Source organism: Macadamia integrifolia, chromosome 11 (genome assembly GCF_013358625.1).
Source record: "Macadamia integrifolia cultivar HAES 741 chromosome 11, SCU_Mint_v3, whole genome shotgun sequence".
Classification (NCBI taxonomy): Eukaryota; Viridiplantae; Streptophyta; class Magnoliopsida; order Proteales; family Proteaceae; genus Macadamia; species Macadamia integrifolia.
Window position 1 is genome coordinate 33587821 of NC_056567.1, and position 16228 is coordinate 33604048.

General features: G+C 37.2%; 2 protein-coding genes across 2 annotated transcripts in view; both read left to right on the plus strand.

Annotated features, from left to right (window-relative positions):
- Nucleotides 1-3392, plus strand: part of LOC122093788 (KH domain-containing protein At5g56140-like) — a 10147-nt gene extending 6755 nt beyond the window's left edge. Inside the window, exons 4-7 of the mRNA XM_042664270.1 lie at nt 458-577; nt 692-808; nt 2460-2603; nt 2729-3392. Coding sequence (XP_042520204.1) covers nt 458-577; nt 692-808; nt 2460-2603; nt 2729-2878 — 531 coding nt within the window. The 3' untranslated portion in view covers nt 2879-3392. The remainder of the gene's footprint in view (nt 1-457; nt 578-691; nt 809-2459; nt 2604-2728) is intronic.
- Nucleotides 3393-5358: 1966 nt separating this feature from the next.
- Nucleotides 5359-12928, plus strand: LOC122092683 (myb family transcription factor PHL7-like). Its single transcript, XM_042662914.1, has 7 exons — nt 5359-5646; nt 8302-8535; nt 9328-9404; nt 9511-9553; nt 9713-9770; nt 10361-10430; nt 12157-12928. The coding sequence occupies exons 2-7, from the start codon at nt 8313-8315 to the stop codon at nt 12676-12678; spliced, it is 993 nt and encodes a 330-aa protein (XP_042518848.1). The 5' UTR covers nt 5359-5646; nt 8302-8312; the 3' UTR covers nt 12679-12928.
- The last annotated feature ends 3300 nt before the right edge of the window (nt 12929-16228 follow it).

The window sequence follows — 16228 nt, forward strand, 5'->3', positions numbered from 1 at the left end:
AAAAAAAAAAAATGAAAGTAGATAAAAGTGGGCTGTTTATTAAGTTTTGGGTTTTGTAATCACCGAGTCCTTTCCTATGGATCTGATGGTTTTAGGTCTCAAATCATTATTGATCTGCTATGTCCTGAACTACTGGTTGGACTGCATGCTCTGATACAGAACCTCCTAAAAATAATGGATTGAATTGTAGAAATCACAAAATGCATTTCAGCATTGCTGTGTAGATTTTAGAACCTCTGGATTTTTTGCGAATTTTCCATGGTAGAATCCTTTTTCAACTTTTGAATGTGTAATTTATTCTATCTACGCAGTTTATCATATATTAACCTAAAGTTCCCATTTTTTATTTATAATTTAGAACTTAAGGATGGTATTTTAGTTCTCACACTGCCAACTTATTCTTCAGTCACATTTTTTAATATGTTTTGTTTAACAACATGTGGAAACTAATATGCAGAGGTTAGGCTTCTTACAATCCTCATCAGCACAGAGTTGGCTTGGATCACAGGGTAGCTCTTCAGGTCTTATTGTCAAGAAAACGATCCGAGTGGACATTCCTGTAGACAAATACCCTACTGTATGTGAGAAATATCTTGCTTTACCATAATAATTCCTCTTTTTGTCCGTATTTTGTGACGTTTGACATTGAACCTTTGTGTTCCCTTTCCTTTTCTCCTACTTTCTTTTGCAGTACAACTTTGTTGGCCGCCTCCTTGGTCCTCGAGGGAACTCTCTTAAACGTGTAGAGGCAAGTACTGATTGTCGTGTCCTGATCAGAGGTTGTGGTAGCATCAAGGATCCAACCCGGGTAATAAATGAATCCTAATGGCAATTGTTGCAGTTTTGAGACAACTAGCTACTCAGAAATTATCCTTAATAAATTTGGGAAAGTCTGGATAGATTAGAACCTTGAGGCCTTGTTTGTTTGACGGAAAATAGTGGGGTGGGATAATTGTAGGGTTTTCATAAAATTCCAAAAAGGCAGGTGTCTGGCTGCCTTGGGTGGGAAAAACTAGCAGACAATCATCCATGAATTAAGGAAACTTGTCTGCCTACATGGCAAGCCATTTAGCGCACACACCCTTCTCCAAAATCCCACCATTTAGGGTAGGATTTTGGGGGAAGGGAGGGAAATGACTTTATTACATATGGGGCCCAGAAATTTATTACGCATTGTAATAAAAATTATGATTTTTCATTGTTTACATAGTTTACTTTCGTTCTCTTTCCTTTTCTTCTACTTTATTACTTGTGGGGTCCATTACTTCTCCTTTCCCTCCCCTCTTTGTCCGCCATATAAACGGGGCCTGAAGCATTTAGCAAATTTTATATATAGGGTCTGCTCATGCTTTAGGCTGGCATGATGAGACCTGGTAATTTGTTACTGTGAGTATATCAAAGCTTAAAGAAACAGCAGTGAAGAGAAGAGAGAGATGAAACGAGACTTCTGGTGAGGTAGAACACACATTGGAGAAATCTCTCTATTGGGACTAGCTATTCCTTTATATTATCCAATAACCAACTTTTAGTAGGGACTAGGGATCCTACTAAGATTGTAAGACTGAGACAGACTAATTACAATAGGAACAAATAACTACCCAAGTCTAATTATAAAAGACAACTACTAAAGCGACATAACAACTAACTACAGCTAAGCTATTTGACATATCCGTGATACACTGTTCCATGGAGCATCCATAGAACACAACCCCTTGATACACACTTTCACAATTTCCAAGGTACATAAAGATACAACCAAATGCCCTTCATGCCCTGCAACGTCCTATATCACGGGATTTGTGACTTCCAGAGTCACCAGACCATTGGGGCCTGCAATCGGCATTACATGTGCAACATGTAATACGCGTGAACTTGTGGCTAAGTCTTGAGTGCTTCCCATTTTACTTTGCTGGAGTGAACCTATCTCTGATTACAGTGTTTGCCGTATACCATGCTCTGCTCAACTAAGCTTTATCCAGACCTAGTAGGCTTAGTTGGATGCACGAATTCTGTTTCACTGTCAACTATATTTGGAGCCACAATTATTGTTAACCCTAAGCCCTAAGCTATTAATGTCTTTCTCACCAAAATGTACTTTTAAGACTGTTCCTTATCTAGTATATCCTCCTATCTGTGTCATATCACTCGGTGCATATAGAGATGTACGTTGCCCATGTCCATGGCACCTCAAATGAAATCTTTCAACTCATCATGAGTCAAATCTACTGCTAAATTATTTCTAATGTGCTCATTTCTTATTTTATCTTTCCCATTGATTAGTGTCCATTTCGGCTATACTATCTTTGTTTGCATTTTGTATTTCATATTACATAAACAAAATAATAACTTGCTGCATTTCTGGCCCTGGTTAGAAAATGGCCAGAGTCGTGTCTGTTGTTTTGTATATTTCAACACCAACCTGGCTCATAGCAATCAATGTCTGTTACTTTCCTTGACAGGAAGAAATGATGAGAGGAAAACCGGGATATGAGCATCTCTGTGAACCTCTCCATATACTTGTGGAGGCGGAGTTGCCTGTGGAAATTGTTGATGCCCGCCTAATGCAAGCTTGTGAGATCCTTGAAGATTTGCTCAAGCCTGTGGTAATTCTTCCTCCTCTCTCCTGTTATATTCTAATTAATTCATATTTAGGAATGATCTCATTTGTAGTTCCTTGCATCTGTGCATGTCATTCTAATGATTTTTCTATTCCCTCACCAACATCCAGGATGAATCTCAGGATTTCTTTAAAAAGCAGCAGCTCCGAGAGCTAGCTATTCTTAATGGTACACTCCGTGAAGAAGGATCACATTTGTCTGGTTCAGTTTCCCCCTTTCACAACAGCCTTGGAATGAAGAGGGCCAAGACAAGGGGATAACTCAAAACTCTCTCTTTTAGGCTGGTACAGCTTATTCAAACACAATAGGTGTCAAGGTGCTGGCATCCGCCCTCAAATCTTATTCAGGGCACTGGTAGCGATGCTTGTCGGGTTTAACTTGTTTCCCTATGATGTGTGTTTTAGCTCCTATCTAGGCTGGGGTTTTGATGATGCTACTAAGTAGGTAGGGGGGCATTTTCAGTTGAGATCTAGCTCTATATTTTGATTTTTGCAGGTTTGGTTAGAATCTCTCTGAGTGTTTACTCCATATTGTTGTTATTTATTACGAGCTTGCAGTGACAGTTTTGCTTCAGTGGTGGGGGTGGTGGTGGTTATAAAGAAAGAGAAACGTTTGGTTTGTAAAGCAAAATGTGAGACAAATAGCATCCTGTTATGCTGGTGGTTGGGTATGTTGGTCTGTATTTACAAAGTTGTAGATTGTTCAAGTTGGGTATGCCCTGTTCTTTTTTTTACATGGATCAAATAGTTTATGAAAATTTTGCCTGGTCGGATATATATTGTGCCGAAGTTTCTGTATTTGTTTTTAGGTGATGAAGGCTGTACAACTTGTTTGCTGGTTTACAGTATGATGTAGATCACCGATATGTTATATTGGGCCTGGATCGGCCTTAAAATGTAAAAATGATTCACTTTTTAGCCGATACTTGTAATCTGTATCAGTATCAGTATCAGTATCAAGTATCAGATACTGGTGATGTCGGCAGATGCGATACTGATACCTTGATCCGTGCTTGTATCACACTGACCCATTGAATGTTGGCCGTTGTTTATGTTTCAAAATTATGCATAAACGTAGAGGTTATGTTTGATTTTAAGGGAATGTATAAAGATAAGGGAAATAAAAAATTTTAAGTTACAAATTTTTTTTTTAATAATTATTACTCCATGTGACCTATATGATTACATAAATTACTTAATTTTTCTTACATTTTTAGTAATGATATATTTTATATATAATTATTATTGTATATATTATAGCAAAGGGGTTTGGATTGGACGCGAGGTAAAATGAAATTTAATAACTCAATATGGAATTAGTTAAAATTAATGAAATTTAATAACTCAATATGGAGTTAGTTAAAATTAATGATACAATCACATTGGATGATCATCACAAATATTTGTTTTTCAAGTATGAGATTTCACTTAAAAAAAATTATATGAAAATTTCACATCTTCTTAAAGAGGGGAGCGGCTCTATGAGTGGGAATCAGAGTTTCGAGGGTTCTTTCTAAATCTTTGACATATTTTTTTGAAAAAAAAAAAGGCACCACAAATAAGAATTTCTCTTGCAACCAAATAGAGTATGAAGGAATTAATCAAAAAGCTATTGTTAGCTTAGATTTCTTCTGACTTGTGAGGGAAGTACATGAAAGAAAAGTGAAACCAAATACAAAATCAAAACATGAACATGATTGTGTAGCCAAAAATGTTCTAAATAACAATTCATTTGAAAAGTTTATTTAGTAGACAGTGGGATTTCAAATGTTGTTATTTCATTTTTAAATTGATTTCACCATCCTTCTTATTACTTGCAAGAAGAGGGAGCTTGAATGTGTTTGTGTTTGTTGTCAATTGAATCATTCGCTTATAGTAGATTTAGTTTAATTTTAAGCTATCTTCCCTGTTGTACCACCTCTGCCGTTTTACTTGTTTCCACACTGTTTTGGTATGCTAGCACCCTTTCTATTCATCTCTCTTCGCCTCCCATAAAATGATCTTTCTATCTCCTACTTATGAAACCATTTCGTCACTCTCATTGGTGCCCTTTCTTATATTATTTGCTAAGAGAATCATTTTTTATAAAAGAATAAGGAATTTAGAGTTACTTAGATCAATATTCTGACTTCCCATTAAAGCAAACGGAACTTGGGAATGATCGGCGTGATGGAATCTGCCAAAAATATTCTATCTATTTTCTTTTAACAAATAGTCTAGGTTTATTTATTTTGGAAAAAGTCTTTCTGAGGAAATGGTGTAGCTTATGCATGCTCACATGTTTTTTTTTTTTAATCAAATATTTTGGAAAGAGAGAAAAAAAAAAGAAGTTTTTTCAAGGTGTACTGCGGTATTGGTTTCTCATTTATAATTTTCATTTAAGGATTATGATATTTTACATTTTTACCCTTGGTTTATACCTATACCTTATACAAAATCGATAATGTGAAAATCGTCTGTAACCATTGCACCTCACTGCACCTCACTGCTTGATGCAGAAAATGTGGACTCAAATTAATATACGAATCGAATGATCCAATACCGATTCCTCAATCCATGGGAATCGCCAATTAAGCTGTGATCCGGTACCCATTTTTGTAAACTAAAAAAATTTGTTGGATGGTTGGGTTTTTTTGTTTTTGGTAAGCTAGTTGGAATATCTACACTTAAGAGTTGGGCCGTACATTAAAAGAGACGGGAAAGAAGAAGAAGAAAATCTTAGTTATATATAAAATCTAAGTAGCCCCAATTAAAACGAACAAAAATGTCGCCAATCATATGTCATGGGTCATGATTGCAAAGCTAGATCATTGGAGAAAACAGAAATCAAAGACTTTGAATTTCGTAGTCGAAGACCATAAGCTTTTATTGGCCGAATGTTGAATCTGAAACGCTCCACTGGTATTTACTTTTCACAGTGAAATAGTACGCAGCAAAAGCCTCTCAGGAATTGGAATTCACTTAACTAATTTTGTTCTACGAAGCTACGAATTCGCCTCTATTATCAGTCTTCTTTTTTAATCAACAAGGTTAAAGCTTTTCTCCTCGTTCTCAATTCTTATTTGCTCCCTTTTTTTGTTCTTTAATTTTGACTTTAAGAGTTGTATCTCGTTCTAGCTATGGATATATAGAAACTGTGTTTTAATTAGTTGAGATTTTGAATCTTCTGAGTTGATTTCTGTGTTCTAAAAAAAGAGAGGGGAGGAAATTACGATTAAGCTATGCCTGGCGATGGATCCATTTATGGAAGTATCTAAAGGATCTGAGAACACATCCCCCCTTCCCCTCTCAAACATCAATTATTTCTGTTTATGATGAGATATGAGTAGGTTTCTTTTATCAGTAACATGGGTATTTGTTTTTTTCCGGAAATATTATGGGTAATCAAATTTGGGAGCTCTGTGTTTTGGTGGTCTATAAATGTGGAAACTGAAATCATAGTGGTTCTTTCCAATCACTTGTATCTACCATGCGAATTATAACATCCTCCCAGAACCCTAGATTAAAACTAGAGGTCTGGACTGACAGTGCTGGACTTTTGTTGACAACAACTGAAGTAACCTAGATCTAGCTGAAACTGGATTTGAGGTTGCCTTGCATCTTTACCGAGGTTCAAGTAAGCAGGATTGGCAACAGCCAACCGAAAACAGCCTGAACCCTAGAAACCCTTCCTGGATCAGCCTATTCAGATAGGCAGGAATCGGGATCAAGCTTGGCCAATTCAAGCGATCCAATTCCGATATTTTAAACCCCTGATCTTTACTTTCCTATGTCAAACAAGGTTCTTTTTCTTCAGAGTCAAACCTTGCTCAAGAACTGCCAATTCTTATTCTTTTAATATAATAAATTTAGGTGGGGGGTGGGGGGGGGGACAAAATGCAAAAGAATGGGCAATGAGTCGGATTCATCTCTAAGGTTGGAACCGCATGCTCTCAGAACATGCGGTGTTTTCATCCTGTTTTCATCACTTTGTATATACTTAGTTTTGCTTTGATCTATTAGTCACATTGTTTCTTAACTTGTACATTTGTTGGATGAATCATGTTTCCAGAGATTCATTAGGTTGCATGGACATCTGCCTGTTGGAAGTATTTGCATCTTTTGACTCTTAATTGACTCAAATGGATACACCATATTTTAATTTAAAATATCAAAGTAGTTCCTCTAAACTTAGGCTTCTATTGCATGTGGTAAACCCTGTTACTTTTTATGGATAACATGTGGGTAGTTCTAATAATCTACTAAATAGGCAGTTTTGGATAAGCGTGAAAAAAGTCAGGTAGGTGCTTATGAACTTATTGAAGACAACTGAAATTTCTCGAAGTATGCAAGGTAAGTGAGAGAATTATAATTTGGGTTCTACTCATTATCTTCCAATAGATTTGCATGGTCTGGGCAGGAATGATGTACGTACCTCTGTTTTAAATGCCAAAAGTTCTGAACTGAATGGATTTATTCCAAAGTAAATTGCTTTTGAAAAAAAGTCCTTAGAATCACAAAATTCAGGATACTCTTTGCTAGAAAGTTTGGATTATCTTGACTCGACATGTTCAACAAATATATATTGTCTACAAATAGACGACTGATTAATGTTTGGATAAAAATTCATTCACGACTGATTAATGTTTGGATAAAAATTCTTTCTGCCATCATCCTATTTAGTGGACTTTCTTATAATTTAGTAAAGCTAGGCAGGCATAACTTTGCAGAGAAATGTGGGCCCTAATCCAAGGAATGCTTTGAAACAAGAAATACTAAATGGATTGAGTGACTGTTAAGTGGTAACAGTCCTGGTTGTGATACTGCTTCTAAGACAGACTTTAGTGATGCAAAACAGTCCAAGAGAGTAAGGACGGACTTGAACCTCATAGCATCTCTAACACCCAAGTTTGGACAAGCTTCTCTTTGGGTTGTTTTAGAATAATGTATTTGCAGAATGTCAGGGGTGAGTTTGGTTCTTAGGAGTCTTGGGCTTGGGACCTGCTTCTTTTTGAACATTTCTGTTATTTTGGACTAAATCTTCTTATATTTTATTTATTCCTTTCTGATTCAATCTTAGTAGTTGGAATTTTCTCAAGTGTGTTTGTGTCTTGGACATTTTTGTAGTAGACAGGCCTGGGTAGGTGGTTATCCATGCCCAGTCCAGACTCCAGATCCCAATTCATCCATGTTCTTCGAATAACTTCTTCTCAATATTTGATGAAGTCCTGATGACTAGGGACTCAAGACCATGACAATGACAGTAGAATTAGTGAGCCTAAGAAAATGGTTGTGTACCAAGTGCAAGGTGTGACTCAGGCACCCTTACTTTAACTGGTGCATATGTGCGTGTAGGCTTGGTGCATGAAGCACCTCACTACATTGCCAGTGCAACAGTGATTAATGCAAAGGTAATGGGCGAGGAGGCTTTCAGGAGCTCAAGGAATTTTTTCATCTAAGGAGGATGCTCTGATTTTTCAAGACCTAATAGTCTAGAAACCAAGTCAGTCTTTTCATTGACCTAAGAGGATTCTATGGTCTTTCTTTCTTAATGAGCACATGATCTCTTGCTCTTTCTCTTTTTGCTGAAGTTTAATTTTTTATGTTCGCTGCCTCTCTCTCTCTCTCATGCATGCAGAGTTCTATAAAGTCTTCATGATACTGTTTCTCACTGAACTAGATGAATTTCTGTCTCCTGTTCATAGGTAAATGACAAATGTATCAGCCAAAGACTGTACCTAGTTCAAATTTAGTTTGCAACAACTCATTAGATCAAGGCCAGCACCAAGACAGCAGTGCCACTGCAATGGCTCCTGGAAGTGGAGGCAACAATATCAGCAGCAATAACTCTAATCTTGCCTCCAGGCAACGCTTACGTTGGACGCATGAGCTGCATGGACGTTTTGTGGATGCTGTGTTGCAACTTGGTGGCCCAGATAGTAAGTTCTATGAATTTTTGTTCAGAGTTTATAACGTACTTGATGATTATGGAACATGCATTCCATATCACATGATATTTTTGGGATGAAACTATGAATTTCAGCAAATTATATTTCAACTGCTGAACAACAAAAAGTTTGTTATGGATGCTAGAACCCCAGTTGTAGATAGAGACTATTTCTAGATATTATTCTGGTAGTCCCTTTGTATTCTGTTGCAGAATTTTATCAGTTCTTAGAAAATGAAAATTTCATTGTCACAAAAAGGTTTTCGATATTTTGATCTTGCATAACAGAGGGAAAGAAGTGGGAGGGAGGGAGAGAGAGTGAAATGTTTTGGGTCATTTCTGGTGTTGCACTATTCCGAGAGATAACAGGAATTTTCCATTACTTAGTTCGGTGCTGGAGAACTTTACCATTTATGCCCAATTCAATTAGTACTTGGGTGTGTTGTAAAGGAGATTACTTGGTCTTTCTAGAATTCCTCCACTACCCCCACCCCAAAAAAAAAAAAAAACAGAGAACTCTATTGGGTAACTAAGCTTGACGCATGCACTTTGTTCAGTCCATATTAGGGTGTTAGGTTGAGGGGTGTTACTTGGTTATTTGAGAACCTCAGAATTGTGATTTGCAGAAATCCTTGATGACATGTTTGTAAAATTGACCAAGTACAGTGAAAATGATTCAGTACAAGAAAGTACGAAATTTCAGTTGAGCAGTCCTCTGAGTTTCAATTCTCGAAAACCTGTGTTAGGTCGGAATGACATCAGTGTTTCTTCTCCACTGTTACAGGGGCTACTCCTAAAGGTGTGCTCAAAGTCATGGGTGTACAAGGTTTGACTATTTATCATGTTAAAAGCCACTTGCAGGCAAGTATTTATGGTAACGAGAACCTTCCTTACATCCTTTTCTTCCTCGTACTCTTTTTTCTTTTCTGGCGTTTTTTTTTTAATTCTGTCACTGTGGTGGATTCAGAAATATCGGCTTGCAAACTATGTCCCAGAGTCTTCATCTGATGGTGTGTACATCTATCTTGCATTACAGACTTATGGCTGCATTCTTTTTTTACTTTTTTGGAAGGGTGACATTGGTTTTTCTTTCACTCATAGTGGTAGTTTGAAAACAGGGTACAATAGATACTTTTGGAATTAAATTATCTGACATTTTGCAAGTGCAGGTAAGAAGGTTGACAAGAAAGAATCAGGCGACTCATTTACTGGCTTGGATGGTTCTTCGTAAGTTCGATAACCTTTTTTAGCTTTGTACGATGTGAACTTTTACTGGCAAATAAATCATGATGGATTTTTACATCCACATTGTTGTTATGAAAATGGCCAGGGTGTGAATTAACCTCTAACCTCCTAGCCTATACTTGCAAGCCCCTTTGGCATACCTCACCTGATAAACAATCAGTTTAGGTTCTGGTTTAGCATTTTCCTCACTTTCGTCAAGGGACCGAAGCTAACAACCCAACTAATGATCTACCGTTCCCCGTCTTGAATTTTGATTTTATACACTGTAACTTGATCATGATCGGGCCTGGCATTTGTGCTACGGATAAAGGGCCATTTGACCTGGACAATTCCTATCCATGCTGAAGGCATGAATGTAACTGATGGCTCCATTTAAGATATCTCTACAACAACTGGAGTGAATGATACTAAGTTACGAACCATCCAATCTCTTGCATTCTTTTGGATGGTCGTAGAACTTAAGCTGTGGCCCAAAAAAAAAAAAAACTCTGGGTAGATTGTTTATTGTTTATCGTGAAACATATATTTGTGGGCTACTTGATCTTTTAAATATGAAATCTTTGTGGCTGTAGTGGTATGCAAATAACAGACGCACTCAAGCTGCAGATGGAAGTACAAAAGCGGCTGCATGAGCAATTAGAGGCAAGTCTTTCTACTTATAGTTCTTGAAGCACGGTTTTAAAATAGATATATTGTTATTATTTGTATACTGTAATTCTTTTTATGGTGAACCTGTTCGAATTCTTGAAGTATAACATAGTTAGCCAGAAAGGCTAAAATGCTCTTCGGTTACAAATTTGTGACTTGACACAAAAATTCTGCCTTGGGCTGAATTCTAGGTATCAGGCAAACTGACTATGAACATTTTGTTATGCGCTTTGACAAGTGTGATATGTAATGTTTTATTTTAAATAAGTATTCATACAAAAAGCATAGATTGGGACAGCCTGATAAGCTACATTTTCAAAAATATTGAGATAGTATACATTTATTAGATAGAAATCAGAAGGAGAGTGAAAGTGAGTTTTGTTTGGTTTACTACCACATGCTGCACATGATAACATTTACTAGTAGTTGTTGTTACGGGCTCAGTTTTTTTTTTCTTCCTTTTTTGGTACCAATTTGTCCCTTCTTTTAGGACCATGTCTTAATCCAAGTTCCATGATTTCTTTAAAAGTGGAAATTGGTCACTTATTTTTAAAATTTAATTGGTATGGAGTAAGAGGAGAGGTGAATGTGTGCTTCTCCCCAGCTTTTCTCCTTAAAAAATCATGGTGCTGCTTGCTATGACTTTTTTTTTTCTACATAGTGATTCCTTGTCTATTTGAGAGTTTTCCAAAAGCTTCATAATTCCCAATACATAAGCTTTTCTGTGGCAAAAGATGGACCACAAGGCTATATCTGTTGGCCAGAAAATGCAATAAAATGAAAGAGAAAGAATACTAGCCTTTTGGTCACTATGCAAATAATTTATTTTTTTCTCTTTTTTATTGGAAACAAGTCAAACAACTGTAAACTTTCACATATATATATATATATATATATTTTTATTGTGTGTGGGTACAAGTATGTAGCCACTATTTGCTGACTGAAACCAAACATTTAATACCCCAATTAATCCATTTCTATTTTTTTTTCACACGCTTTTTTATTTTAACCAATATTTCACCTTTTTTTTGGACTTAGAAAATCATATTTGACCGAATTTTTCTCATTCCAATTTTGTTATGGGTGAGATATGTATCTGTCCCAAGATTGAAGTAAATGTGCCCAGAACAAGGCCCAAGATGGTATCCTGTCCCGAGATTGCTAAGCTTGTAGGGTTCAGAGATTAGATATTCATTGAGGATGCCAAAGGAATAAGTCACCAAGGAGATGAAAAAATTTCATGGTTCTTTGTTATTTGTAGTAAATCATCCACTAATTGCTGACCTCTGGCATCTAAATAGCAGTGGGGTACACTTGGGCGGGTGTTAGGATATATCTGTTAGGTTGATTTCTTGTGTCTCGTTAATTAAATTTCTTGTGTCTCGTAAAGTAAATCAGATAAATAAAAGAGAGAAATAAAGTTCCTTGAACTAGAGGAATTCAAGGAGGAGGAGGAGGAGGAGGAGGAGGAGGAGGAGGAGGAGGAGGGGGAGGGGGGGGTGTGAGAATATGAAGCCATTTCTATACTCTTTTAACATTCATCCCTGTGAAGGTATATGGTAGAATGTAGATTGGCTAACCTTTTGAAAAGGTCAAAGATATAAGACTATATATCTTTATGTTTAGGTGGTACTCCAACGTTATTTGGCATGTATGTGTCTAATTAGGACTTTGGTTGGCAGTGTTCATTTTTTATCTTTCTTGAATCAATGCATGACAGGTCCAGAGGCAGCTACAGTTACGAATAGAAGCACAAGGCAAGTACCTGAAGAAGATAATGGAAGAGCAAGAGCGGCTGGGTGGTTTTCTTGGGGAAGTGCCTGGTTCTGCACTTCCTGCCCCACCCTCTGGCCACATCTGTCCAGAATCTGACAACAAGACTGACCCATCAACACCTGCTTCAACCTCCGAGTCTCCCCTCCAAGACAAGGCTTCCAAGGAATGTGCACCAGCAAAGAGTCTCTCTTATGATGAGTCTTTCTCATCCCACCATGAACCATTGACACCAGATTCTGGCTGCCATGTCAGTTCACCAGTTATGAGTCCAAAAGGCAAGAGGTCAGCTAAACATCACCACTTTAGCATGGGTTCTGCAGGTGCAAAACCAGAGATTATCCTCACACACCAGATACTAGAATCGAGCTTGAGTTCTGGTTTCCGGCAGCCGTGTTCGGTTTCATCTGTTGGAGATCATTTAGATCCTTCATCTGGGAAACTCTTTGGTGATCAAGATCGGCCATGAAATGTTCAGGGAAAATGATGTATTATCAGTGTTCCATTGTTTTATACATCACAGGGCTTCTCTTCACCTTCCTGCTTTTGAAAAATTATAAAAATTCTCTCCTAATATATGTAGATGTAATTTTTAGAAGTAGATCATTCATTAGGGGTAAAAAAAAACTTGGTGTATCTTTTCCATGTGTTGCAACATTCATTCTCACTCTCTCTCAATTGCTTTCTCACTGTAAATCCATCTATTGTCTTTTCTTCTCCCTCTCCATCTTTCTCTTCTGCTTTGTCTAACTCTGAAGGTACATTATCCAGATCCGAGGCATCTTCTTATGTCAGGTCATCCGAGCTAGGGGAGAGCTCCTTAGGAATGGACATGGGCGACAGACTTACAGGTTTCAGACATGGTAACGAATGTAACTTGAAACTCCAGGGAAAACTGCTCCTGATCTACAGGAGAGGGGAGAGGGAGAGGGAGAGGGGATCCGGTTCTTATGGTTCTGGTTCCAACCGGTTCTTCATTTAGGGTCTTTCGGTTCTGCTTCAGTTCTTTACTCGAGCCTCAATGGGAGTGAATCAGGCCAAGCCTCCCGGAACAAGTAAAGCCAGTAAAACAGAAGCTCAGGCGGCAGTCCAGCTTCTGCCTCCTTTGATCAGGCCGTCTATAGGACGCGACTCCCCAAGCAATTGTAATTGAAACCTTTTCTCCATAAGTAGGCTCTATCATAGTTAGCAAATTCGGATTCGGGAATTATTCGGGTGGAGAATTATTCGGAATAATTCGATTGATTAATTTAAGGATTCGGTCAAAAAAACGATCAAAAAAGCAAATATGACGTTTTGTTTTTTATTTTTTTGTTTTTTTGTTTTTTGTTTTTTTTGCTTTTTTGTTTTTGTTTTTATAAATATTGTTTAAGTGGACTGAATAATTCGGTTTGGCCCGAATTATTCGCGTTTTAAATTCAAATCAGTAAAATTCACATTTTTTACCGAATTTTATTTTTAATTTGGATTCGGTCAGAATTTTTGATTTAATTCGGAAAAATTCGGTTTGGCCGAATAATTTGCGAATTATTCGGCCGAATTGCTAACACAGGGCAAATTATTCGGCCGAATTGCTAACACAGGGCTCTATATGTATGATGCTCATATTTTTGGATTTGGTCTAAATATTTACTTTTGGTCTTGGTCATGTGGCCTTTGCACCAGTATGTGGATTAATGAGTGGATGCACAGACATTGAAGGCGGTGGGTGAAACACGCTCTGTGTCTAGGCACAAAGGTGTTGCGACTAGGAAGCATTATTTTCCCTTTACTTAGGACCCGTTTGGTATCGTTTTAAAAAAATGTTTCTAGCGTTTTTTCGTTATATTGGAATAAAAAAACGTAAAAAACCGTTTGGTGGGATTATGCTGTGTTTCGTTTTTTTTTAAACGAAAATTGAAAAAAAAACGACCCCAAAGTCGGAACTCCAAAAAGGAGTTCCGTCACTATAGTTTCGTTTCAAAATCCCTAATTAGGACTATCGTTCCCGATAGCTGGAGCGTGAGGAGCATCTGCAGGTAAACTCTTCTCTCCTCTTCTTCTTCTTCTCTCTCTTCTTGTGTCTTCTTCTCCTCTGTTCGTACTCGTTTCTTCTCCTCTCTTCTTCTCCTTTTGTTCGCCTTCTTCTATCTTCGTCTCCTCTATTCGCCTTGTTCTCTCTTCTTCTCCTTTGTTCGCTTTTCTCTTTTTATCTTCTTCTCTCTTCTTCTCCCTTGTTCGCACTTTTGTGTTTTTCTTCTTCTGTTCTAACCGTTTCTCCTTCTTCTTCATTTACTATAATCACATATCAAACAGGAATGGGATTTAGGGCTTTTTCTGAGTGATTAAGATATAAATATATTATGGGTTGAAGAAGATCAAGCTTCAACGTTTTGAGGAGAAATTTCGATCACACGCATAGCAGGTAACATCATCTTCTCTTCTATTTCTTCTTCTTCTCTTCTGAACCTCTTCTCTTTCTTCTTCTTCTATAGGTAAATCGTTTCATTTTTCTATGCCATATGAAACCCTAATCGCGTTTGAGAGAGAGAGAGAGAGAGAGAGAGATACGATTCAAAGGAGAGAGAGAGAGAGAGCGAGATGATTCAAAGGGAGACACTTTGCTTCCCGTTTCTTCTGCTGGTAATCCAAATCTCATAAAGGAGAGAATCCATTCCATCTCTCTCTCTCTCTCTCTCTCTTTCTCTCTGTAAAAAGACATTGCAGAGTGTCAAATGTTCTGTATATATATATATATATATAATGCATTACACGGTCTTAAATATTTATATACACAAAAAAAAAGGAAAAAAAAATCTCTATTTACCAACCCCCAATGTAATTCATTATATATATATATATATAACTCTTCTTTCACTGGGAAACTCTTTGATTGTGTTTATTACATGTAGCAAGCAATTTCTTCTTTCGTTAGCTTCTCTGCTGATTCCTCACTGATTCGAATTTATACACTTTAATGAGGTCAAATAAGCGTGTAAGTGCAACCCCATCTACAAGGTTCAATCCATGAAACCAGAGAGTAAAAACCTATTCCTGATACTGCATTTAATGCTCACAATAATGTCTGATGTTCTGATGAGAAGTGAGATTGCTTCTACCTTGGCTGAGATAATTCTTCACTTCTCAAAGATCCAAATGATGATGAACACACACTAAAAAATTCAGTGGTGTCTGATGTCGCACTGTTATTCATGAATGGAGGATTTGTTGGTGTAGGAATTATGTAATCTTCATTGGTAAGCATCTGAACCACTTCAGCCATTGAGTCTATTATGCATTGGATACACTCGGTCTAGATTTCATTTTGTGTTTGGTTGTTATGTTTTACCATAAATTTTGCTAGCCTCAAAGGTCTTTATGAGTATTCAGTAAAACTGTCCCCGATGTTTTTCATGTGAGTAATCTGTGGCTTTAAACTCTGCTTGGTTCCCACTATGCTAACTTTTACACTAAATTATAATGTCTAGCTATTATGTCTGGAAGTAATATCCCTGCCGTTAAGTGGTCAGAATTTGAGACCACTGTTTTCATTGAAGCAATGAAAGAAGCTGTAAAAAATGGTCACAAATCCGGTAATTCATTTAACAAAATTGGATGGGAGAACATTACAAAGCAATTTCAACAGGCTTTAAATCGTCCAGTTGGGAGAGAACAGTTACGCAATAAGATGAACAAGTTGAAACACGAGTATCAACAATTCAAGAGATTGCTTGACACAACTGGATTTGGGTGGAACTCAATGACAAAAGCAGTCACAGTTGATGATGAGTCCATATGGGATAGGGCAATACAGGTACAATAGATTTCACTAGCTAGTTGAATTATTTAAAAATTAGATTACAATGAGTAGTACATCTAAGTGATACAATTACTGCTTATGCAGGCAAATCCAGGTTGGTTGAAGTACAAGAAGCATGGACTAAACAATTGGCCAAATTTGAGCATGGTATTTGGGGATGCTTATGCTAAAGGTAACTTAGGGGTTGATAGTGCTCAAGATTTGGATGGCATCGAAGCTG

Coding starts and splice junctions, on each gene's coding strand:
- LOC122092683 (XM_042662914.1), top strand. CDS start 8,313: ATGTATCAGCCAAAGACTGTACCTAGTTCAAATTTAGTTTGCAACAAC. Junction 9,405..9,510: donor ATGTTAAAAGCCACTTGCAG/GCAAGTATTTAT, acceptor TGGTGGATTCAG/AAATATCGGCTTGCAAACTA. Junction 9,554..9,712: donor CCCAGAGTCTTCATCTGATG/GTGTGTACATCT, acceptor TTGCAAGTGCAG/GTAAGAAGGTTGACAAGAAA.